Source organism: Letharia columbiana, assembly GCF_014066305.1.
Source record: "Letharia columbiana isolate WasteWater2 chromosome Unknown Sc0000001_s0, whole genome shotgun sequence".
NCBI lineage: Eukaryota > Fungi > Ascomycota > Lecanoromycetes > Lecanorales > Parmeliaceae > Letharia > Letharia columbiana.
In genome coordinates, this window is record NW_023501037.1 from 202,082 (window position 1) to 229,092 (window position 27,011).

Sequence of the window (27,011 nt, forward strand, 5' to 3'; positions counted from 1 at the left end):
TAAAAATAGTAAGAAATTTAAATTATTAGAGTAGATAGATAGCGCTAAGCTAATATTTTAATAGCTTTAAAACATTTTCGTAATTACGCTATTTCTACGCTACTATAATTTAAATTTAAAGTTATATTTTAAGATTAATACTTTTAACTTTAATATAAAAGTTATACTTTTATAATCGAATAAAAATAGCTATTAATAACTAGTAATATTCTAATTTAGAAAAATAATATTTATAAAGTAAAACTATAAGATCTATAATTAAAAGCTATTTATTATTATAGCGTTTATAAAGTAATAATATTACTATCTAGAAGATAGTACGTTTTATATTAAAGTTCTAATAGATTATAATAATCTTAAAGACTTTATAAAGTAGAAGAAATTAAATTCTAGATAAGCCCGTTAGGCGCTAAAGTTAGCTGCTTATAACTTTAAGATTTTTTATTAAATAAATAAACTAAATTCTATTAACCCGCCATCGCGACGTCTTAATTACGAAAGAACTTCACTATTAAATATTAAATTACTATTAATATTATAGAATAAGCTTATATTTTAAATTAGCGATAAGTAATTATAAAGAGATAAAAAGCTTATAGCGGTTATAGCGCTTATATTTCGTATTATTAATATCTAGATAATTATTTTTAAAAGAAAGTCTAAGATCGTATAAGAGACTATTTATAACGTATTTTAAAGATTAATAAAAATATTAATTCGAGATTTATAAGCTTATAATAATTAGATAAGCTCTTTTTAAACTAATATTAATAAGTTGATAATTAAATATCGCGTACGTAGTTAAGTATAAATCTTAGACTTCGAGAAACTATTAAGATATAATAATCGCCTTTATATTTTTAAAAATAAAGTCTTAAGAAAAGAGCTTATTAATAAATATTATAATAATTTATTATTAGAATATTTTAACGCTATAAAGACGTATAAGCTACTTATTTATAAATATTATTAAAATAAAAGTCTAAAGTAAATTATTAATTATATTAAGATATATAATATTTATTAGCGAATTAAAGCTTCGTAATATCGCTTATATAGTAAATTAAGCTCGCTTCTTATTATTACTAAATTATAAAAAGAAATTTCTATAAATTTTATTATTAATTTATTAGCGAGTAAGTATAAAGATATTATTTACGATATTATTCTAATTATAGTAGATTAATTTATAAAAATAATAAGATATATTTCTATATCTACTATAATCGATATTATTTAACTAGCGAAAGTATTTTATTTCGAAATAGTATATCGCTATAGTATATTAAACGGTATTATTAATAATAGAGGTTCTATATTTATTAGTAGCTTCTAGTTTATCGTTTACTTTTATTCTAAAATTAAGCGATATCTAAGTATTATCTTTTATTCGTAAATCGACGAATAGATTAAGCGATAAAGTTAGATATTAAAATACTTCTTATATATATTCGCTAACGATAAGTAAAATATTTAGATAAAATAACTATTAATAATAGAGTTCGCTTATATAAATAATTAGTATTTCTTTATTAAAACGATATCGTTTTTTCTAATATATAAATATTATCTTAAAATCCGTTAGAAAATTAAGAATAACTTCGTCAAGAGAAAAATATCCGCTATAAATAATAGAGTAAAGAAATTATAAGTATTAAGAAATAAGATAATAGAGTATTTTTATAGCGCGATTATAGCTTAATTTAAATATTATAATAAAATATATTAGTCTTAAAGTTATAAGATAGATAATTTAATAATATTAGCGATTAAGAATCTAAAGTAGAAACGCTTAAATAAGAAGTTATCTTATAAATTTATAAAATTATTTTAAATTATAGATAAGATAGAGGCGTAGATATATTATTTACTTCTATTCTCGATATATAAAATCTATAATATTTTTTATATATTATTATTTAAGTTTTATTATCTTCGCGATTATAATAACGTAGCGAAAGTCTTTATATAAATTCTCGATTTTATTAATAACAATAAGCTTTAAAAGATTAAAGAAATTATTAATAAGGTTAAATATAAGAAAGGCGTTTAATATAAAATTAAATAAATTAATTAAGATAAAGAGTATAATTAATAGTTATTAGATAATAAACTTATTAATATTAGCGAGTTAATTTAAATTTATAAATAGATAAATAGTAAGCGAAAGTATTAAATAATAAATAATAAGTCTCTTATTATTAAAGAGCTTAATTAATTATATATATCGATTGAGATTTCTATATTTATAGAATAATCCGACTAAGATATATAGAATATATTTATTTTTCTTTATTAAGAGAGAGGGAATATAAAGAGTAATCTAATATAGCTATTTATCTTCTTATTAATAGTAATAATTAGAATAATAATTAGAACTATAAGCGTCTCTATTCTTCTTCTTAAAATTATAATATAAAAGAATATTCTAAATTTTAAATCTTTAAATATTATAAGAATAAAATTCTATAATTATCTTTATTTATATATTTATCTTAACGCGTTAGATAAGCTTAATAAACTTTATATTTATTCTTCTCTTAAACTCTTCATTACTCTTCTATTCTACTCTATTATAATTCTTTTAAATACTCTAAATTTATCTTTATCTAATTAAACTTATTAACTATTTATAAATAAATTCGCTTTTTAAGTTATTTTAAATCTCTTCGTCGAGATTAAATCTATTATTATTAACTCTCTCTAACTATAAATCTATTAATTATCTCTCTATATATTATAGAGTATTAGCGATATATCTTAATAAACTTATAAATATTAAACTTATCGAAGTACTTTTTATAAGCTTATTATCTTTATTAATATAATTATTACGATTATTAACTAAATTTTTATATAAAGTACTATTAGCTCTTTTAATCTAATCTAATATATTAAGATCTTCTTTAAGATTAAGTTTAATCTATTTAAGCTTATTTTCTCGATATTTTATATAAAGAATTATTATTAGAGTATAAAATATCGCTAATAAATAATACTTCTAAGTATTATAATATCTTTTAGTTATTAAAAAATATCGCTTATATATAATAGTTCTTATAAGAGAATAAAGAATATTATAAGTTATTTAAGTAACTATAGCGTATTTAAACTTTAATTTCTTTTATTATTTTAGAATTAAAAGATTCGCTAGATTATTAAAAGAAGCTTTATAAAGATTAGAGATAAGATTATAATTAGAATAATAATTAGAAGACTTATTATTTCGTTTATATTACTAAAGCTAATTATATTTATTCTTATTATCTAAATTCTTAATTTTAAATTTTATCGCTTAATTAAGCGTATTTTTATTTAATTAATTTATTCGCTTAGCTCTTTATAATTAACTACTTATATTAATATTTTAATAATTTTAAAATATTCTTTTAAGCGCTTTTTAGTAGATCTTTATCTATAACTTCTTTTTAATATTAATCTTTTAATTTAATTTCTTTAATTTTATATTATTATAATTTAAATATAAAAGCGTAACTTATTTATATAGATAGTTTAAATCTAATTAAGTTCGATTATAATAGATAGTTAATTTCTTATAAGCCGTCTTAAAAGCTTTAAAAAGTTCTTTTTTTTAAGAAACTCTCTTTCTTCTTAATTTTCTAAGCTTTTTATCTATATAATTAAATAGATAATTATAAATATTAAAGACGTAGTAAATTATAATCTTCTTTTCTCTATTTATTAATTTTATAAATTTATAAAAAGATCTAATAAGCTAAATTAAATATTAAATCTATTAGAAATTAATTAAAAATTATTTAGATATTTAGACTATAATTTCTATTTATAATTATTTTTTATTACTTAATCTTAAATAGATAGTTAATCTATTTTTTAAAAAGTATATAATATTAATATAAAGAAGTAGAGCGCGGATTAATATCTAATAAGTTAAATTTTAGCGAGTCTTAATATTCTAAAAGAGCTTAAAAGAGCGTTTCTAATAATATTACTTTTTTTTAGAAGATTAATATTTATCTAATATTAAAATATTTTTATCTTAAAGTCGTTTAGCTTATAATATAAAAAAGATCTCTTTACGCTAGCCGCTAATATTAATATATATAATAATTTTTTAAATTTTAATATAATTAATAATATAATAATTAGAATAATAATAAGAAATATTATATTCTTTATTAGAGTTATCGATAGATTAATTATACTTATTTAAACTTAATTCTTATCTTCTTTATTATCTTAGCTTCTCTAAAATTTCTTATTTATTAAAATAACTCTAATATTATCTAGAAGTTCTTTTAAGATTAATTAAATAATATACGCTATATAGAGAATATATTATAAATAATTTAAGAACTTAAATTCTTTAATATTAAGCGAGTTCTTTATTACGAAAATAAAAAGATAAATAATTAAATCTTCGAAGAGTATATTATTATTACTAGCGTTATTAGTTATAAATTTAAATATATAAATTTAAATCTTATATTTTATAAGAATTAAATTAATAATACTTATAAGTTTCTAGCTAATATATTTATCTTCGATATATTTAAAATCTATAAGAATCTTATATTATTACTAATTAATATTAATAAAAAAGATTAGAATTATTATAAATAATTAATAATTATAAGATAATTAATAATTTAGAGCTAGAGAGACTTTAATATTATCGACTAATAAATTCTTTAATAATCTTATCTCTAGCTCTATAGCTTTTCTTATTAATTAATTCTTTATAATAAATATTAATTTTAATTATATATTAAAGTTAAGATAGCGTAAGAGTTATAATATCTTAGAATTATTAGTAATTATAAATAAAATATTAATATTTATAATTTAGCGATAAAATTATTTTAAGAAGTCTTCGCGTATAAGCTTTCGATCTTCTAGTATTATAAGAGAATTTTAATATTATTTTTTCTAGAGTAAATAGTAAGCTAGATATTCTATTTATCGTTTTATTTATTAATAATTTATATTATCTAGCTTAGAAATATATCTAATTTTTATAATTATTAATTAAATTCGTTTATTATAAACTACTTAAATTAGATTTCTTAATATATTTCTTAAACTTAATATATACTATTATATCGCTTATTTTATAATCTATAAATAAATAAATTAGAATCTTATTATAGTAATAATAAATAATATATAGCTTCTCGAAATCGACGAGCGTATATTCGTTAAATTATATTTACTTCTAGAATTTTCTAATTTCTAAGTCTTAATAAATAGATTAATAATCGCTATTAGATTTAAACTAATTCTATATAATCTATACTATCTTTATTTATTACTATATTTATTATTTTTTATTATTAATATTAAAAAGAAAGTAAGATTTATTACTATCTTTATATCGAAATATATTTATTAATATCTTATACTAAGTATCGTTAATTAAGAAAGTTAAAAGTTTACGCTAAATAAAGGTTTAATTAATATCTTAAGATTAAGATATTTAAAGAGAAATTAAAAGAGATATATAAATAAATAAAATATTAGAAATAAAATGAGATTAATATTTAATATATAAATTCTATCTTCTTATTATAATAGAAACTTATATCGCTTTAATAACTTATATCGCTTTAATAATATATTATTATATTATTTTTAATATTTTAAATTAAAGATTAATTCTTTCTAATTAGCGTTATAATTAATAGTTATATATTTAAAAGTATATAATAACGCTAATATAGAATTAATATTTAATTTAATTAATTTAAAACTCTAATTAGTTTAGCTATTAACGCTTTTCTACTTAATATAATATATACTTAATTCGCTTTAATACTAATACTTATTTATTACTATATTATTTTAAATATTAGAATTAGAAATTATATTTTTTTAATTAATATTCTAATTACTAGTTATATTAATAAAAGCGTATATTAATATCTTAAAACTATTAAATAAATTTTATTAGATATTAATATAGAATTAAAATCTAATTTAAACGCTTTAATAATTTAATTAGCTAAATTAATTATTATCTAAATCTTCTATATATAAAAATTAAATCTTTCGCTACGCTAAGATTATTTTTAAGTTTTAAAATCTTTCTTATTAATATAACTCTCTCTTATTTAAGTAATATTATAATATCTTTTACTTAAGCGTTAAAATATTAAAGTATTATATTCTTCGCTTTTAATTAAACGATCTCGTCTTTAAGTTAATATCTTTAGTTTTATAAAAATAATAACTAGTTCGTTATAGGCGAAGGCGAAAAAGAAATAGTATCTTTTTTTATCTTTAGAGTAGAAGAAGAGAAGAAAGTAAGTGAATTAATTGTAAGCTATAAACGACTCGATATTTAAGAATAGCGAATTAATAAAGTTATAATATTAAAATAAAGAGCTCTTCTTATAATTAATAAATATAAGATTAAATAGAAATTAATTAAATTAATAAGATTATCTTTAATAAGATATATCGCGTATATAAAGAATATCGAAATATACGAAATATAAGAGGGGGCGTATATATATAGCTATAGATATCTAAAGTATATTTGAAATATAGAAAGAAGCGCTTATATATAGCTCTACGATATATATTAATAAAAAAGAAATTAACCTCTTTTTCTAATTAGCTTTCTAATTAATATTTAAACTTAATCTATCTTTAAATAATATTTTATTCTAATAAGATTTTAGTTATATAATATTAATTAGCTCGATAATAAATATTTAATATTATTCTTTTCTAATTTACTCTCTTCTTTTTTAAAAATTCTTTTTATTATTATAGTAATTATATTATAATATACTCGTTTATTATAATATTATCTATATCTAAAGAAAATAAAATTATTTTCTCTATATTCTATAGTTAAATTAAATTAATAATATTATTTTTATAAAGTAAGTATATATCTAATAGCGCTATATCTCTTAATATAATAATTAATTATAATACTAAATATAATTTATTAATATATAATATTATTATTTATTAAAGTTATTAACTCGATAATCGCGAAAGCTTAGAAAATTCTTAATAATTTATTAACTACTAATTTAGACTTATTTAAATTATCGAAGTAAAGTAAAGATAAGACTTCGCGAAGGTAAAAATTAGAAGATTATACGCGAAGTTTAAGAAGTATAACTATAAATAAGAAAAGTGCGTAGTTATATTAATTATATATATCTAAATTAAATAATAAATTAATTATATATACTAATTATATTATTACTAATTAGACTTTAAAGTTTATATATTAAAGAAAATTCGCGAATTATAAAAATTAATAAATTTAATTATTTTTTAAATTATATTCGCTTAAGTAATAAAGAAGATCTTAATTTATATAACTTTAAATTCGATTAATTCGCTTCGAATTTAATTCTTTATATTAGGCGTACTTTAAGAAGCTATAAAGATAAAATTAGCGAGTAATTTTAATAATATAACTTACTCTTTAATAATTATAAATAAAGAAAATTACTAACTAATATCTAGCGGCTTAATTATATATATTTTATATAAAAAGAATTACTTTATAATTAAAAGATATATAGCTTTTTAGATAATTATAATAAGATATAAGCTTATAAATAATAATATAATATTATTAAAGTCTAGACGTAGTTTTTATAAAAAGAAAATATATAATAAATAAAAGAAAAACTATTCTAAGTTAAGAATAAGATATTTTAATTATTATTCTATTTATTACGCTTAATTAATAATATTTAGCTATTATACTTAATCTAATAACTTTATATATTTTATATTTATAAAATAAAACTTCTTAAATCGATTTAAATATAGATATATATTTATAAAAATATTACTACTTTAATAAAAGAGGCTTCTTATTCTAAAATCTATATTAAATTAAAGATTATATTCTCTATATTCGATAGCTTTAATTTCTATAGTTACTATTAATATCGCGATTAAATTTATATATTATTTATAATATATTCTTTCTTATTAGCGGTATTTCTATATTTAATAGCTTTAATTTCTATAGTTATTATTAATATCGCGATTAAATTCATATAATAATAGTACGTCTTTCTTATTAGCGAGTATTTCTATATTCGATAGCTTTAGTTTTTATAATTATTATTAATATCGTAACTAAATTCATATAGTAATAGTATATCTTTCTTATTAGCGGGTATTCTTTTTTTTTTTTTTTTTTTTATTATATCGCGATTAAATTCTATATAATTTCTTTCTTATTATATTTCTATATTTAATAACTTTAATTCTTATAATTATTATTAATATCGCGATTAAATTTATATAGTAATAGTATATCTTTTTTATTAGCGAGTATTTCTATATTCGATAGCTTTAATTTCTATAGTTATTATTAATATCGCGATTAAATTTATATAATAATAATACGTCTTTCTTATTAGCGAGTATTTCTATATTTAATAGCTTTAGTTTTAATAGTTATTATTAATATCGCGACTAAATTCATATAGTAATAGTATATCTTTCTTATTAGCGAGTATATTAATAATCGTAAATAGCTAAAATATAATAGAAAATAGTAGATAACTCTTAGTAATATTCGATTTTAAATCTATAGCTTCTTTATCTTATCTAGAAGTAAAGATATTTATATCTAAGAATTTAAAGTAAGTAAATTCTAATATATAGTTAATAAATATCTAGATATAAATCTTCTAGTACTTCTCGCTAAGCGTTTAACGCTTAAAAGAAGAATATTAATCTTTAATTACGCTTATATAAATCTTTTAAAAAAAGCTATATATTAATAGAAAGTCTTAATTTATATTAATTTTAATTATAAAGATAATTATAATTATAATCTTAAATATAATTAGATATATAAGTTATAAGACTTATTACTAGCTAGTAAATAAAAAATTAAATTCTATTAATTATTCTATTTAATATCTTATTTATTATAAGAATATAGAGTTATCTTTTAAAAGCGAAACTTTAAAGATAATAGTTAAATAATATAATATATATATAATATAAAATCTTACGAACTACGCGCTAAAAGGGAAGCTTTAAAATTATAAGATTAATTAAAATTTAATAGCGATAAATCTCGCGTAAAGCTTAAGCTATAGCTCGCGTTAATAATATATAATAAGAATAATAATAGCTAGAAGAATATATTATCTAGTTTTTATTAATACTTTAATATTATTAAAGTAAAGGCGATATCTATTAAAGCGACGACGATATCTATTATTAAAGTAATAGCGATATCTATTAAAGTAGCGGCGATATCTAATAAACGCTTTATTATAACGCTTTTAAATAGATTATTATCTCGCGTAATCTAAAATAATATTAGCTTTTTCGAGAAGCTATTAATAATAAATTAAATATATATAAATTAAGCTCTTTTACGCGATCTATCTATATATTAACTTAAAGTTATTAATAAATAAAAAATAAATATATAACTTAACGTCTATATTATACTTTAAATATTATTATAATAATATTAGATTATTTAAATAGAAGTCTAAGATATAAAGAAGATAGTCTTATAAGAAGAAGAGTTAATATAAAAAAGAAAGTCTTAGAGAGAAGAGAAAGCTTATATATCTATCGCGTATATTAAATATTTAGATTATTTTATATTATCTAGTTTATTTTAAATATTAATAGATAATACGCTTTCTCTTTAATTTTAAAGATTTAAGTTTAAGCGAATTATATTTATTAAGCGCTATTATCTAATATAATCTTATCTATTTTTATAATATTTATAATTATTATTATAGCTTATATAGATTAAAAGATAAGATATCTAAAAGAGCGAGTTAATAAATAATTATTCTTATCTAACTTAATTAAAATAAAACTATTATAACTTATTAAAATTTTCGCGTATTTCATTTTTATTTTCTTTTCTTTATATAAATAATTATTCTTTTAATTTAAACTTTATAATTAAAATAGTATATAATATATATACTCTTTATTTCTAACTTCGATACTTACTAGAATTAATACACTTTTTAATAAAATAAGTATTAATTAAAATTAAGTATAGCTTAATATTTATAGATATTTATATAAGCCCTTTAATTTCTTTATATATATCTATTAATTTATCTTTTTATAGCGATTAAAGTAGAAGATATTAAGTCTAATAATTTATTATAATAAATATTAAATATTAATAATAATAATAATATTAAAGAGTCTTAATATAGATTAATTAGACGGCGATTAAGCTCTTAGCTAAAATAAAAAGCGAAGAATAAGCTTAATAAAAATAAAAATATTAAGAGATCGCGATAGCGAATAAATATATTTATATTTAAGAAGAAACTAATTAAGAAAGTAAAGAAAGTTCAATATATTAGTTATTAATTACGCTATAGCTCTATAATAAATATAAAGCTAGATATATTAATATATCGTAATTAAAATAGAAGTAAGCTTTTAAGAAAATTAGATAAAATATAATAGATAAGTAATAAATAATTTCTAATTCTAGTTATTATTCTAGTAGACTTATATTTTAATAATATTATATAAAAAAAATACGCGAGCGTAATTTAAAGAAAGTCTAGAGTTTCGCTCTTCGCGTAAATTATTATATATATAAATAAAGATAAAAGCTCGAATTAGAAGAAAATAAATAATATCGAAGCTAAATAAGATATAAGTATTAAGAATAATTTTATTATACGCGCTAATAATTAAGTAGACTTTATCTTTTAAACTATTCGAAAGCGCGATATAGAATTTAATAATAAGCTTTATTATAGTTTAAATATAAAAGTATTAACGCGTTAGCTAATAAGTATTAAGCTATTATAAAAATCTTAAAATATTAAACGCGATTATATCTAAAAGATAAAATTATAAATCTTTATTAATATATAATTAATCTAATATATAATAATAAAAAGTTTATTATAAAAGCTACGCTATCTAAATTAATACTTTAATCTTAATTATTACTCTTACTATTATATAAATAACGCGAAGCTATCTTTTATTTAAGTATATCTAATTCTTAATTCTAATTATTATTATAGATATCGTTAATTTATTCTAGAATTATTAAATCTACTTTTATATACTTTCTATATCTTATCTTTTTTTAATTAAATAGCGATTAAATTCTAAATTAAAATAAATACTTAGAAGAGAAAAGTTTATAAGTACTTAATTATATAATTTTATTTCTTTTATACTTTTTATAATTACTTAAATAATTAATAATATATAATTATATCTTATAGTTATATTTATAATAATTAATTAATTTAATAACTAAATTATATAAAGATAAATATATTTTTATCTTTAATTTAAACGGCTTAGCTAAGATAATTATAAGATTTAGATTCTTTTTTTATAATATAACTCGCTTTTTATATATTATATAAAGATAAATATTTATTTAAATAGAAATTATTAGAGCTAATTATAAAGCGTAATAATAAAAGATTTACTCTTAAACTAACGAATTAGAAAGACTTCTATTATCTTATATAATACTTTAAAAGTAAATCTTTAAATATAATAGCGCTTTAATAGATTTTAATTAAGTATAATTCTAATACGAATTAAACGCTAAAAGAAAAGCTTTAAAATTATAAGATTAATTAATTTTTAATAATAATAAATCTCGCGTAAAGCTCGAGCTATAGCTCGCGTTAGTTATATATAATAAATATAATAATAATTAGAAGAATATATTATCTAAGTTTTTATTAACGTCTTAATACTATTAAAGTAAAGGCGATATCTATTAAAGTAGAGATAATATCTATTAAAGTAACGGCGATAGCGATTAAAGCGATAATAATATCTAATAAATTCTTTACTTTAACGCTATATCTAGTACTCTAAAATAGTATTAGCTTTTTTAAAGAGCTATTAATAATAGATTAAGCGTATATAAATTAAGCTCTTTACGCGATCTATCTATATATTAGCTTAAAGTTATTAAAAGATAAAAAATAAATATATAACTTAATAACTATATTATACTTTTAATATAATTATAATAATATTAGATTATTTAAATAGAAGTTTAATATATAAAGAAGATAATCTAATAATAAGAAGAGTTAATATAAAAAAGAAAGTCTTAGAGAGAAAGAAGAGGGGAAGAAAAGCTTAGATATCTATCGCGTATATTAAATTTTTAAATTACTTTAAATTATCTAGCTTAAATTAGATATTAATAAAATACTTTCTCTTTAATTTTAAAGATTTAAATTTAAGCGAATTACGCTTATTAAGCGCTATTATCTAATATAATCTTAGCTACTTCTATAATAATTATAATTATTATTATAATTCGTATAGATTAAAAGATAAAAGATTTAAAAGAGCGAGCTAGTAAGTAATTATTTTTATCTAATTTAACTAACATTAAACTACTATAACTTATTAAAATTTTCATATATTTTATTCTTACTTTCTTATCTTTAAGTCTTACTATCTTTATAGAAATAATTATTCTTTAAATTAAACTCTATAATAATATACTTAAAATAGCGCGTAATATATATTCTCTTTATTTCTAATATCGATACTTACTAGAATTAACGTATTTTTTAATAAAATAAGCTTTAATTAAAATTAAGAATAGCTTAATATTTATAGATATTTATATAAGCCCTTTAATTCTTTTATATATATTTATTAATTTATTTTTTTATAGTAATTAAAGTAGAAGAGATTAAGTCTAATAATTTATTATAATAAATATTAAATATTAATAATAATAGCGATATTAAAGAGTCTTAATATAGATTAATTAGACGATAATTAAGTTCTTAATTAAAATAAAAAAGCGAAGAATAAGCTTAATTAAAATAAAAATATTAAGAGATCGCGATAGCGAATAAATATATTTATATTTAAGAAGAAACTAGTTAAGAAAGTAAAGAAAGTTAATATCTTAGCTATTAATTACGCTATAATTATTAAAAAGTATAAAATTAAATATATTAATATATCGTTATTATAATAGAAGTAAGCTTTTAAATAAATTAGATAAGATATAATAGATAAGCGATAAATAATTTCTAGTTCTAATTATTATTCTAGTAAACTTATATTTTAATAATATTATATAAGAAAAGTACGCGAGCGTAATTACGAAGAAGTTTAAAGTTTCGCTTATCGCGCGAATTATTATATATATAAATAAAGATAAAAGCTCGAATTAGAAGAAAATAAATAATATCGAAGCTAAATAAGATATAAGTATTAAGAATAATTTTATTATACGCGCTAATAATTAAGTAGATTTTATTTTTTAAACTATTTAAGAGCGTAATATAGAATTTAATAATAAGCGCTATTATAGTTTAGATATAATAATATTAACGCGCTAACTAATAAGTATCGAGCTATTATAAAAATCTTAAAATATTAAATATAATTACGTCTAAAAGATAGAATTATAAATCTTTATTTATATATAATTAATCTAGCGTATAATAATAAAAAGTTTACTATAAAAGCTACGTTATCTAAGTTAATATTTTAATCTTAATTATTATTATCGCTATTATATAAGTAATATAAAGCTATCTCTTATTTAAGTATATCTAATTCTTAATTCTAATTATTATTATAGATATCGCTAATTTATTCTAGAATTATTAAATATACTTTTATATACTTTCTATATCTAATCTTTTTTTTATATATCGCGAGAAGATAGCTTAAAGAAATATAGCTTATTATATTAAGCTACGATACTTTTAAGAGAATATTAAGAAATATATTAACTTTTCTAAATTAACGATTTAATAAAAAGGCTATAATTATAATATATATAATTTTATATTAGATAGCGATATCGAAAATATATAATAGGCGTATAAAATTATCGTCGACGGCTTTAATTATAAAGTATCGGCGGATTTCGCGCGACTAATATTAGAGAAAGATAAGCTTTTCTTATTATTAATAGATATAGCTCGCTTTCTTTTATATATATAAAGTAATAAAATATAATCATATTTAATTCTATATCTTATTAATTTAGCGTAGTTATTAACTAGAATAATAATTAGAATAGCTACTTCTAAATATAGAAATCTTAATCAAAATATTTTATATATATATTATATTATAATATAATTTCATAGATATATTATATCGTAATATATATCGCTAAGATCTTATATTATATTAGATATGAAATTCTATAAATCTTAATAACTTATATTATATTAAAGCGATATTATGAAGATAGTATTAATATTATTATATAATATATTAGTAACGCGCCTACGGCGCATAATAATTAGTTCTATTATATTATTAAAACGATATCGTAATAGATTAACTCTTTTCTCTTATTTCCCTATTAGAATTTAAAGGTTTTTTAATAAATATTTTATTTTTACTTAGGCGTCTAAGAATTAAGATCTAAAAGAGAAGATAATTATTAAGTCTAATACGTTATAGGCCTTAGCGCTACTTATATTAAGACGTCGATATCGTATATTCTATATTAAGATTTCTTTTAGAGTTTAATTTTAATAATATATCTCGTATACTTAAGGGCTTAGCGAACATAGATCTACTTCGTATATCTCGAAGTTTTAATATTTCTTAGAGATTAGTTCTACTATCAAATATATTATTAAACTCTATAACGATATTATATCTTTTATAGTCTATATTCGCTAGCTAACCGCTAGTAAACTATACTCTTATAAGAAGTATTATTATCTTAGTTTCTTAGATCTATTAAGATCGCTAAGTCTCTTCGAATTAGTCTATTAACTTCGTAGCTAAACGACGATAGATTTAAGTATAAAACTTCGTAATCTTATTAAATCCGCGTTATTTTCGCGTACGCCTCATATAAATTTTTAAGTTATATTTTTTAAGTATTAATATCTACTTACGCGACGTAATTATAATTTAATTTTCTATTATAATAATTTATTTCTTAATACGAAGTAATAGTTTCATATCTTCTCTATCGAATACGCTATTTTTTAAAATTATCTCTTAAGAATCCAGCGACGTTAATATAGGTATTTAAAAAATTCGTAGAATTAATATTAAATTTCGAGTATTACGCGATAATAACTATAATTAATTAACTCGAGATTTCTTTTATTAGAAGATTCGTATATATATATAAGTCTTCGAAGTATATATTTAACGTAAAAAATCAAGTAGATTGTAGTACGCTAATACTCGAGGCTGATTTAGCTTTAAAATGCTAAGAATATTAAAGAATTTATACGTTAAGAGCCTCTTCGATAACTATATATTTTTAAAATATACTAATATATTTTTAACTTTAATTTTTAAATAGGAGTAAGATATTATACTAAGAGTACTAGTATACTTCGTAATCGCTTATAATACTTTTCTCGAGAATTATAATAATCTCTTTAAGAATCGTTAAATTCTATAATATAATAGTAGTATTACTATTAATTAATACTATTTAAAAGAGTATAATTAATAGAAATAAGTCTTCTTATTTACTTAGAGAAAAAGCGTAAAATTTAAATCGCTATTACGTTAAGATTTATTTTTATAAATTATCTATTTAGATATCGTCTTTTTTAGACTTAAATTATAAATTAACTTATAATTTAAATATTTTTAAATATTTAATTCTTAGAATTAAAATCTTAATTATTAAATTTTAATCTTAATATTAAGCTTATATAATATTTTCATATATATATTAAATAATAATTAACTAACGAAAAGTTAAATATTATATTTTAAAAATATGTAATTATCGAAGGGGCTTTAAGAATATTAAAAAATGCTAAATTACCGCAATACGCGTAAGTTTTTTTAAAAGAAATAGAGAAGAATAAATAGAGAAGAATAGAGAAAAATAGAGAGTAATGGAGAAGAATAGAGAAAAGTTAATGATTTACTTATGTGTGCGCACGCGTATATATATTTATATATGTGTGTGTGTATATGTTATAAATGCTCAGCGATACGCGTTAATTTATTAACGTATTTTAATATATTTAAAATACGTAGTTAAAATTCGTATTTAAGTTAAAAATGCGAAATTATATAAGATTCCTTATATTTTATTAGAAATAAGCCGGATCTGCGTGTAAGATTAGGATTTGCCCTTAGACGTACTTTCTTCAGATTCCGTAGTAAGCAGAAGGCGCTAACCCGAAGGGGCTTAGCGATCTTGGCAGGTCTGAGGGACTGAGGCAAGAGTATAAAGTAAGAAGAGACATGATTACTAAGTATTTTCTACTAATCAGAGCAAGTCTTGGCATCTTTGGTCAAAGATTCCAATACGGAGCTTTAAATCTACAAATTACTGAAATCACTGTGACGATGCTTGAGGTATTTTCATGAAATCTGACGTCCCTAGTGCTGCCCATTTGTAGGATCCCGGCCGGGAGATGGGGGACACCTGAGGATTTCAAGGGACCTGTCCTGTTCCTGGCAAGTGCAGCTTCTCAATACGTGTCGGGCGAGTGCCTTTGTAGTGGTTGATGGAGATTTGGCGCACTGATGGGCGAGCCAGACCCAGGAAAAGCCTAAGACGCGATTCCAACCACCAATCGGACCATTCGCTGAGGGCTGTATAACCGATGGGTGGCAATCAGCGGGAGCCTAAGACGCGATTCCAACCACCAATCGGACCATTCGCGAGGGCTGTATAACCGATGGGTGGCAATCAGCGGGAGTGATTGGTGTAGCATTCTTAGCATTCTTGTGCGAGGAAAAAGCAGGCAATAATAGGCAAAAATCCGCAATCTCCAAGAGGAGTAGCGCCTCACGGGTATTTATCTAATCAGTGAAACCCACATATGGCCAAACTAAGGTCCTTTGTATATATCTTTCAATGACGATCAGTGACGAGGTAGCAATGCAATATGAAGGAGAAATTTCGCCGACAAAAACGAAGAAACATATAAGCGGAGCATACTTTATACTAGAAATTTTCTTCCACGTCCTTTGGGAGACAAAAGCTGAGACTGGGCACGGTGGTCATGACAACCGATCTTGGTACCTGCGGGAGCGCTAAGATGGGGGACGGGAGATAGGCATGCTTGATTCGTGATTATTGTGGCAGTGGTCTTGGCAGTCTCTCTCATTCTCAAATGCAGTGATTTTCAGGAAATCGGTGGGAAGGAATTGGATCCTGGTTGCATATTGCATCTTGGTTCTATGACTTGTCTGCCATCCTACACCTCACGAACCACAGATATCGCAAGTCAAGACCACTCATATTTGATCCATTTTGCCGTGGATCAATTGCCGACGAAGTCATATCTAACATATTCATATAGTACAACTCCTGCCAGCCACCAGAATTTTTTAAAGGAACGGGCATGATGCCAGCTCTGCCGGTTCCCCAGCAATCAGACTGGAACAACAACGTCTATGTCATCGCAGTCACCCGCATATTCATCATTTTTGCATTGGGCTTCCTGATCAGAACCTTGTATAATCTGGTACCTTCAATCTGGGGCACACGCTCTGCGTCCATTGCAGCTGGTGGGCTTTCCTTCCCTTCCGACTTTTGAGCAACGCACAAGAGGTGTAAAAACCCAATAGCTGACATCTTCCTGCATAGTTGTCGCAGATGGTATTGACCTTGAAGATATCATATCAAACGCTCCGGTCATGGTGCCTGGCGCCGTGGGCTCTGACCCTGACCTTGAGGCCAACCTTACGCTTGGAGTTCGTCCTCCACAGCCCAGCTACGATCCACGGAATCATGCAGAAAGATCTCGGGTCAATTCCCGAGCACAAAATGAAGGCATGGAGGTCTCAAGGCTCTCCGCTCCCGCCTATGTGATGCCGGAACAAGACGTCGGTGTCCACAATGAAGACCCCCATACTGAAGAAGGCATGGACGCTGCTGTGGGGCTGACTGGATAGCTGGAGCTTTGGCAAGACTCTGTACATGCCTTGGGTAGAGTCAATGGCTGTCGTCGGATATGGGTTGCTGGCGCAGAAACTCGCTCTTTTTCTTAAACTATTGCTTCATGATGGCGCGATGGTGGCTGGGTGGTAAAGATGTACAGCGATATGGGCCGGACGAGGATGGACACTCTTTGTGGTTGCCTAGATAGGAGTGTCTCGCAAAAGTTTTTCCCAGTTCCCGTCACTTAATATGTGCCATAGATAGTCTTTTTGGATTCCTTTTGCAAACCGCGGCTTTTATGATGGTCCGAATATAGAATTCACACTTCTGCTGTTCTACTTTTCAATTCAAAGTGACCTTGGCATGGAATGCATCGTTGTTGGGCCTGTGAGACAAGTGCGATCAAACAGATGAGGGCTTGGCGGACATCCCGGAAGTGTTTGCAGGTTCTGATGTGCACCGTTAGCAATGATCCGATACCAACTTTTTTTGCCATGTCTTGATTGTCCAATGACGACGGGCTGTGATGCGCTGTTGCCATCAATGCAGGCGGCTCAGGCCACGGCCTGACAAACGTTTCCGGGATGTTCTTCAATCGTTGCTCTGCATCTTAAATGCCTATGACCCAGGGATAGTACAAGAAGTCCCTTCTGCTATGTTGGCTGGAGTGTTATCTGGGTGCAGATGTCTTGATGAGAAGGCTGAGAGGACCTGAGGTTTGGTAAACGGAATCTAAATTTAGCGTGAACTCTGCTGACAAATGATCTTGGCGTCTTGGTACGCTTACCTGCGGATGAATTCCTTAACTTTGTGTCTACATTTGGTTAGGGATGCGTAATGACTGACATTTGACCCCTATGACAGTCATGTGACGGTCATACGGTGACAGGCCGTCTGACCTGACAAATGACGGCGCTAACCGTATACCGTAGGTGTCTAACCGTAAAGATGATAAGGCTAACCAAAGATAGGCATAGTAGATAGAAGCTTGGCGTTATCTATTCTTAGCTCAATAAGATACCACTAGTGATACTCAGTTTCAGCCCTGAATATCTCTGAATTCCACCATACCCTTCGAATCCCACGCTTCACCTTACTACAAGCTCTTTGCAGTGCGGTCATTTGAATACATATGACTGTCATATTACCGAGAAGGTCTAAACTGACGTCACGTGTCATATGACAAATCCACATCCCTATCTACATTGGTATCCTGTTCTAGCACCTTACTAGTAGAACGCACCATCGAAATTTGTGAGCTTGTTATTCTTGAGAACATTAGACTTGAGGTACCGTGTTAGGGGCGAGTCTTGCTTATGTATCTCAAGAATGAAAGAACCTTCGATTCAAAATCCAGCCGGGCTTCGGGAACGCATATCCTTCGTCGCTCGTCTCTGCTCTCACAATTCACCAACGCTACAGCTTTGTTGGCAAGTTCTTTGGAGTCAATTGAGCAGTAGCTTCCCTGGTCAGCGGTCGACTGCAACAGCCGTTCCTGATTTAGCGAGAAGTCCTAGAGCAAGAGAATCAATCCTCGGACATGATCGTTCGTACAGTCCACCTGGGCTATAACGATTCGCTACATAACGATATTCTGATTGTAACGATTGCACAGTTATGCAATAATTATTTTTGATAGAGAATAACGATAACTTGTCTACTACGATATCGTTAGCATTTATCTAATAAATTCAGTAATATCATTATATTCAATAGCCCTAAACAATATATCCTCGCTATCGTCGTCGCTATTAAAATAGAATTCCAGTAATTTCAAGATATCTATCTTCTTTTCACCGCTTAATTCTACTTAAAAATGATATTAGATAGTTACTAACGCTAAATAACGAGATATATTAGTATATATAAAAGAATAAGGTAGGGCTGAGCTTGAAAACCTTGATTTATATGTGCAGCCAATCATAAATTCAGGGTTACTACGCTCTTTGGTTAGATTGGCTGAGTTATCGCGAGTAAATAAATTAGCGTCCGCAACCATCAAAAAAATGTAGCCGGACAGCCTGACCAAAAAACAGGTACACATTACTTGATTTTAAAATAACTTTTTTGTTTTCTATTAAAATTTTGAGATTATTTTTTTAAATTATAGAACGAATTATGGGCTTTCAGATAAAAAAATAATTTCTAAATTTAGTCTTATAATTATTAAAGCGCAAGGAATTCAAATATCGCTCACCAAAGTTCGCTCGACAGCCGGACAGCCCGCTCACCAAAGTTCGCTCACCTATTTACTCGATAGCCCTGATTAAAAAAAGATTATGAATTTAATTCATAGGCCTTTACTTATTTATATAATATAACTAGATTAGATAGTAAGCGTAAGATATAGACGCTTTAAATCTAGTTTTTAAAGAAGGATTTAGAGGCTCTAAAGCTATTAAAACGTTTATAATTATATAAGGAATAATAAAATAACGGCGATAATGTATTAATCACACGTCTGAATTGATATAAGAGAGAGATTAAGGCTCGTAAGGCTTCTGCGTAAAAGCAGGCATCGATTTAGGCGTATTTCAGTAGTAATTAGTGCAAATCTAGGCTTAACGATAATTTGGTTGTAACGATACTGTCTCCATGAAACGATATATCGTTATAGCCCAGGTAGACTGTATTTACACGGATCCATCCCAATGAATTCCCCGGAGTCCGATTTCGATGGTTGGGTGCTATGAAATTCGGTATTGGGAACATTCGCAAAAATCGTGGACACCCCAGGTCAAACCATGGCCCACCCTCCATTCTCTCTCACGTCTATGTCGTGCCGCAGGCGTACCTGACCCAAAGCAGTAATCGCCCCCTCCTCAGACTGTTGCGCAGATGCACTCGCCCTATACAGACCGCTTTGGTCCTCCTTGTCGATCAATGGATCATTATTAGTGGGTAACGTAGTATCATCGTTGCCGACGACACATTGAAACCCTCCCTTGTTCCCTTGAAGCAACGCAAAGCCCGCCAGCCCCTTTTTCGAACAGCTCCCCGTACCAGCTGGATATTCCCGACGCGTGAACAATGCTGAGACTCCGTGTTGATGCGCGCGGCGGAGTAGCTGAGTCATATTTGGGAGGCAGATGCTCACGATCGAGATGGCTAGTTCGGCCACTGTCCAATAGAAGAAGGTACTGATGTTCCCTGAATCGTGTGCCCGGTTAGCACGCACTGGTTACCAGTAACGCCTCTGCATCGCAGCGAATTCGTTTCTTTGCTCAATACGTACATAACAAGTCTCCGTCAGATTTCTTGTTGAGCTGCAAGATGGCTACCACGCGGCCGAGCGAACAAGTGATCACGCTGTGGAGTTTTATAAATCAGTAAATGCTACCGGAGTAATTTGTTATCGTTTCCACGCGAGATTACTTACCAATAAGCGCAAAAGAAGAACCCCGTCAATATCATTTTGCGCTTGCGCCCCGCGTGCAGGCTCCACAGTATTGGTAGGGGCAGAAGCATAATGTAAAAATCTACGATCACACTAACTGTTGCAAGCCCCAGAAACCAATGGGAGGTATTGATGCAGTGTCCTGGGATCAGTGGAATCCACACTTTCCGTATTGGAGTGCATTGGAAGACATCAAACAGAAGCGAGAAGAGGAACCACACGGTGACGAGGCCTACGCAGACCAATATGTTCGTCCGGAAGAGGCGCGAGTCCCATTTGATTTCGAAGACTCGGACGTAGAATAGAAGCGCCGAGTATTTGGGCATTGTGATTGCAGGTTGGTAGAGGAGTTCGTGTACGTAACTGTATTTGAGGGCTAAGGAAAGCTTCTCTGAGTCAAATTGGCTTTTATGACGGCCAAGACCGGTAGGGACTAATAAGAGTATCGTCGATAGCGTTGCAAGCACCAACGGCTCCAGATCAGTTAGTGATTTGTTTGGTTCAACAAAATGCATTGTCTAAACACATACTAAACTCATAATGGCACACCAATCATCCCACCAGAATCTCTGCTTCTTTGACGTCAATCGGGACCAAATACGAAGAATCACTGCTAAGCTAGACAATACCATCATAACAATACAGAGTGCAGCGAGCCCCGGTCCACGAGACGGTTCTGGCGATACGGCCATACTAGCACCTGGTTTGAGAAACGAAAGGAGTGGATGAGGCGAACGATGAGCTGCGAGGAAAACTCAGGGAAGGGAGGTCACCCTATTATAGATCCGGCGTTCTAAAAAACCGCACCTGATTCTTTCGTGGACACGACAAATCAGAGGGCGGAATCCTTCGCCGTAGGTTTGCATTCGACCGGACCAGAATTACGATCATGTTTTTGGTGTGCCTTTCTTAGACGCACGATACAAGGAGGATTTGTTGCGTGCAATATGGGCATTGTTGGCGTTTTGGATGAAGAACGCTGAATAAGGGGCAGGGTATTCCTGCCTCACCGCTCCTTTAATCGAATGGGCTGAGCACGCACAAACAGTGGAGTATTTACTGGCACCAGTTCTTCGATAGAAGGCGAAGCATACTGCTAAGCTTTGCTTAGGTTAACAGTCCTCGGCTTTTACAATCTTTCATGCCATTTGTGATCCATAATCATGATCCGGCTTGACATCTTTTGAGTATGGGCGTAGTCGAAAAGTCCCCATTAAGAACCCTATGCTTTTTCCGTCGAGGCACAGCGGTTTGCTGCACAATGACAAAGGCTTTTGCATAGACGGTGGGTCTGAGCGCACCAAGTGCGTCCCGTAGTTCTCTGCGAGGCTTATGTCGTCTAAAATAAGGTAGTCCCGGATGCCAAGGCTCCTGCGCCAAGATCTCGGGTAACGCCCCACCTAAAAGGGGTGCGCTTAGTAGTATTTCGGAACTGCACCCGGGCAATATGCAAAGATCCCTCAAGTCCAGTTCATGCGCTCCCAGGATATATTCTAGGGGGTCCCTTACTACCGGGCTGTCTTCCGAGAGTAGGGCTAAGGCTGGTACTAGCGTTGCCAGGACTTTTGGTGCAGACCTCCGTAAGGCTGTTGGACCACCAGCAATGCCTGGTGGCATTCGAGTTCGCTCCCAAAAACATCATCCTTGGCCCTGGAATCTTTCGAAGGACCCACTAGCTTGGGCGTCAACAAATACAAACAGCCTCCGATTCTGATGGATAGCAAGTTGAATCATGCGTCCACGGTCTCCGGATATCCCTGTTGGAGTGCTCAATGCAGCCTCTTTAACCCCTGTGCAGCGAGTTCCCAAGGCGGCTGGGGCAAGGTCGAGGAACAATTTCCCTCTCAACATCTAGGAGCTCATATGAAGGCGGGGCACAAGAGAGAATTTCAATGACTAAGTTCAGGCAGGTCCAGTGATGCATACAAATCCGATTACAATCAAAGAGTGCAAATCATGCAGGCTTTAGTTCATGGATGGCAATTGCCCACCTTGGCATGCGGGGCATGCACGGCGTCTCTGCAGCGAGACTCAAGCCGAGCTAACCCTGATTATCCCACATGTGGCTGACCTGCAGGCTGCTTACTGTTCACTTTGGTTTCTATAACATCCCTGCGGCAATTGATGCCCTCTCAGGTTTTAGATTGTGGACCAGGTCCACTTCACAGATAAGATATTGTCGTTTGTCACTAAAGACTTTCGTTGATTTGCTGATGGCTAGCGGTAAACCCACGCAGCGGTGGCTGACATGCCGGGGAAACACTTGTTAGGGTGTGGGTAAGCCCCACGGTGCCCATTCGCTTCGCACTCTCTGCTTCCGGCTGTACGAGCTTCGCATCTCAGCAGTCCATGTATGCATTCAGGGAAGCACTATCGGTGCCGCATATCGAAGTGTGCACCTGGACAAGGCGAAAGAAGCAACGGCCGTTTCCTCAGCATCATAATAGCTTTAGAGAAACATGGCTACTCATATTGACCCATTTTCTTCCCCAGCTACTCATTTCGACTACTTGATTGCCCGAGGTGGCACTGCAGGCCTCATGCGGGCAGCGCGGCTGACGGAGGATCCAGATATTACTGTCGGCGTTTTTGAGGTCGGGTTCGTATATTTAAAGAATGACCATTCATTTTTGGTCTTGAGGTTGAGTCGTAAAACATGTTTCGGGAATTAATCGAGGTGTCAACTCTCGAGACCTGTCTTGCAACTCATCTACCTACCTTGAAGAAGCTACGCTGATCTCAAAATGCGCACAGCCTCGACCGAACTGATGATCCCAATATCCTCACTCCTGGATTCACGCCCACCATGTGGGACAACCCGGAGTATAACTGGATCTTCGACACAGTGCCCCAGACTAACGGCAACAATCGCGTTATTAACCATCCGCGTCAAGAGTCAGCTTGGAGGATCTAGCGCCATCAATTTTAATTCTTGGACCCACACGTCTCAATAAGACATCGACGACTGGGGCCAACTTGGCAATCGTGGGCGGTCTTGGAAGGAACTCTTCCCATACTTCCTCAAATGGAAGAACTACAATGCTCCACCCATTAGTGTATCGGAACAGGTCGACACCACCTTCATCGGATCGTATCTGCATGGTAAAAATAGCCCGGTCCAAGACATCTTTTCACCTTTTTACGGGAATTTCTACAAAGCTTGGGAGCCCACGTATAAGAGCCTGGGCCTGGGTCCTACTCTACCGGTGATGCGAAAGAAGGAATTGCAATTGGCGCTTACACGACATTGATGACTATTGATAAAACCAATGCTACCCGAAATTGTGCCAGTAACGCATACTGCAAACCCACCGCTGCAAGACCATACCTGAAGGTACTTACCGGTGCCTTCGCCACCAAAGTCATCTTCGCTGCTTCTACAACGCCTTTGGTAGCCACCAGCGTCAATTTCACTGTTTGCGGCGACACTTCGACTGCTTCGGCACAACGCGAAATTATCCTTTTCGCGGGAACATTCCAAGCAACTCATCTCCTTGAGCTTTCTGGAGTAGGGAATGCGTCCTTGCTCGAATCATAGGGCAGTTCAAGTGTGCTATATGAGAGTCCGAAAAGGGTGAGAATTTTCAGGATCACATCCTCCTTTCCTTGGCATTCGAAGCTGCTCTAGGAGAAGTCAGGTTTGAATCGCTACCTAACGAGACCTTTGTTGCAGATGCCCGTGCGGGGTCTGCTATGAACCGAACTGGTCCCTTCGCGTCAGGTACATGCAATGCGTACGTCTCTTTCAGTCAGATTCTTGTCGCTTTGAACAAAGATCCGTCACACCATTTTCTGCCCCAACGTCAATAAACAAGCCTACAGAAATGTTCAGACAAGATGACTTATATCATCCTAAGGACCCATCCCACAGTCTCTTCTCCACGCACCATCTCGGAGCAAAATCTCAGGCCAACCAAAGAAAGATGCGCTCATCCTGCTAATGCTCCTCGACACCAACGAAGCAGGCTTGCCAGAAGTCTGTCTTCCATCCGGTACAACCCCCGAGCACGCTGACAATGCCAGTCTCCTCTTCAGCCCGGACCTTGTCCTCTATCCTGGCAACCACTTCTCCACGCTCACAGTCCTTAAAACTCCATTTCCTCGTGGTAGTGTACATATCGTATCTGCAGATCCCACCGTCTACCCGTCCATCGATCCAAACTATCCCTCCCACCCTCTCGACCTCATCGTCATCTCACAAGCTATGTTGCATTTACAGCAAGTCGCTGGCACGGCACCACTACCGACGCATCTTAAGGAAGGTGGTCATGTCGTCCAGCCAGGCTTCCATGAGCTTGACGAGCAGAATGTGGAGGCTTTTGTGAGGAACAGTTTCAGCAGTGAGTATCACCCGATCGGTACCTGCGCTATGGGACCGAGGGAGGAGGGTTCAGTGGTAAGTGAGAGGATGGCGGTGCATGGAACGAGGCGTTTGAGGGTTTTGGATGCGAGTGTCTTCCCTTTGCAGGGGATGCGCGGGTTGAAGAGGACTTTGGTGGTGCTGGGGGTTGCGAAGAGAGGGAGGAGGAGAAGGAGTGGCAGGATCATTGGGGGGTGGTTGATGTTTGGGGAGGGGGGCGGGGGGGGCTCTGATGGGGAGGTGGGATGGAGTTGGGAGACTGGGATAGGGTGGGAGTTGCGCGATAGGATCTTTCTGAACGAATTGAGCCGATCGCTCGTCGCAAAGACTGGGGTTATAGAAATGGCGCTTGTTCAGCGATGGGAGCGACATTCGGAGATTTGTCTTTCCACCATCGACGATACTCTGTGGCATTCAGACGTGTGAGTGTCAACGGGCGCGATGGTTTGAATGTCGTTGCCAAGCGGTTGAACCTCCGGATGCGGTCTATTCACACGAGGACCCTTAATGTCTAAACCCGAAAACGTCCAGGTGTAGAAAAGCCTTTGCCATTACCCTCCTCCCCACATGAAAGAAGTGTTTTGTCATAGAGAAACTAGCGGTGGGGAAACTGCTGACAGTATTGGACGGAACGTCGTCTATGACAAGCTCCCATACTGCAAACGGGAGAAGATGGCCAATACGAACGTTCCACTCAGTCGTATTCGAGCGTTGATTGCTGTCATCCTTAGTTCGACCCGCAGGAGGCCATCTGAGAAACGACCTGTAATGCGTCCTCATATATAGACAAACAGCTAACGAAATTTCTTCAGGTGCGAACAATCTATCTGTTATAATTCAGTGGCCTAAAGATTCGCGACGGAAATGCTCGCAGTAGGACATGTCATCCCTCGCTCTTCTGCGTGCGAGCTTCCCCAACCTAGGTCTATCAGACCCAGCTCGCCTCTTGAGAGCCAAGTGTACGGGGTCCCGCATTCCAAGCGGGTCACCTGCAATACTGGCAAGGTGTACGTATGAAGCCTTGCCCTTGACCGCAATAGCGACACGGTATGAATAATGCTACCAGCCGCGCTCCGCGGCACCTTGGGCACTCAATCGCCGCGTCGCTGCGGTCCTGCTGTCGGCCTTGCCCGTTACAGGAGTTGCAAACGATCATGATGTCTGCGCCGCCTTGGCCACCACACCATGTGCACTCTATCGATATCGTGCGGCTTCCGTGGCAATGATGACAAGGAGCCATTCTTGTGTTATAGAGTCAGATGAATGCTCAGCCGAATCGGAGCAACCTACTTTCTCTCATCAAATTCGCGTCGTTTATTCAGGTTTTCTTATCGACAGAAGGAGGAGAATTGCGTTGTGATTCTATGGAAAATGACTCTGAAGTCTTTCACTAATCCTTTTTGATAATTGCGGAGGAGTTA

General features: G+C 30.0%; 6 protein-coding genes across 6 annotated transcripts; 5 read left to right on the forward strand and 1 right to left on the reverse strand.

Moving 5' to 3' along the window:
- Positions 1-17,294: 17,294 nt before the first annotated feature.
- Positions 17,295-17,847, forward strand: HO173_000686 (uncharacterized protein; the record flags this gene model as incomplete). The annotated part of the gene is made up of 2 exons (XM_037302635.1): positions 17,295-17,460; positions 17,540-17,847. The coding sequence occupies 2 exons, from the start codon at positions 17,295-17,297 to the stop codon at positions 17,845-17,847; spliced, it is 474 nt and encodes a 157-aa protein (XP_037170142.1).
- A 2,723-nt stretch (positions 17,848-20,570) lies between these two features.
- HO173_000687 (uncharacterized protein) lies at positions 20,571-21,556 on the reverse strand (the record flags this gene model as incomplete). The annotated part of the gene is made up of 3 exons (XM_037302636.1): positions 20,571-20,983; positions 21,069-21,142; positions 21,213-21,556. 3 exons carry the CDS (start codon positions 21,554-21,556, stop codon positions 20,571-20,573), a joined length of 831 nt encoding a protein of 276 aa, XP_037170143.1.
- A 214-nt stretch (positions 21,557-21,770) lies between these two features.
- HO173_000688 (uncharacterized protein) lies at positions 21,771-21,959 on the forward strand (the record flags this gene model as incomplete). The annotated part of the gene is made up of 1 exon (XM_037302637.1): positions 21,771-21,959. One exon carries the CDS (start codon positions 21,771-21,773, stop codon positions 21,957-21,959), a length of 189 nt encoding a protein of 62 aa, XP_037170144.1.
- A 1,730-nt stretch (positions 21,960-23,689) lies between these two features.
- On the forward strand, positions 23,690-24,144 carry HO173_000689 (uncharacterized protein; the record flags this gene model as incomplete). Its single annotated transcript, XM_037302638.1, has 2 exons — positions 23,690-23,829; positions 23,985-24,144. The coding sequence occupies 2 exons, from the start codon at positions 23,690-23,692 to the stop codon at positions 24,142-24,144; spliced, it is 300 nt and encodes a 99-aa protein (XP_037170145.1).
- Positions 24,145-24,480: 336 nt separating this feature from the next.
- On the forward strand, positions 24,481-24,768 carry HO173_000690 (uncharacterized protein; the record flags this gene model as incomplete). Its single annotated transcript, XM_037302639.1, has 1 exon — positions 24,481-24,768. The coding sequence occupies one exon, from the start codon at positions 24,481-24,483 to the stop codon at positions 24,766-24,768; it is 288 nt and encodes a 95-aa protein (XP_037170146.1).
- A 155-nt stretch (positions 24,769-24,923) lies between these two features.
- HO173_000691 (uncharacterized protein) lies at positions 24,924-26,016 on the forward strand (the record flags this gene model as incomplete). The annotated part of the gene is made up of 2 exons (XM_037302640.1): positions 24,924-24,964; positions 25,254-26,016. The coding sequence occupies 2 exons, from the start codon at positions 24,924-24,926 to the stop codon at positions 26,014-26,016; spliced, it is 804 nt and encodes a 267-aa protein (XP_037170147.1).
- Positions 26,017-27,011: the final 995 nt, after the last annotated feature.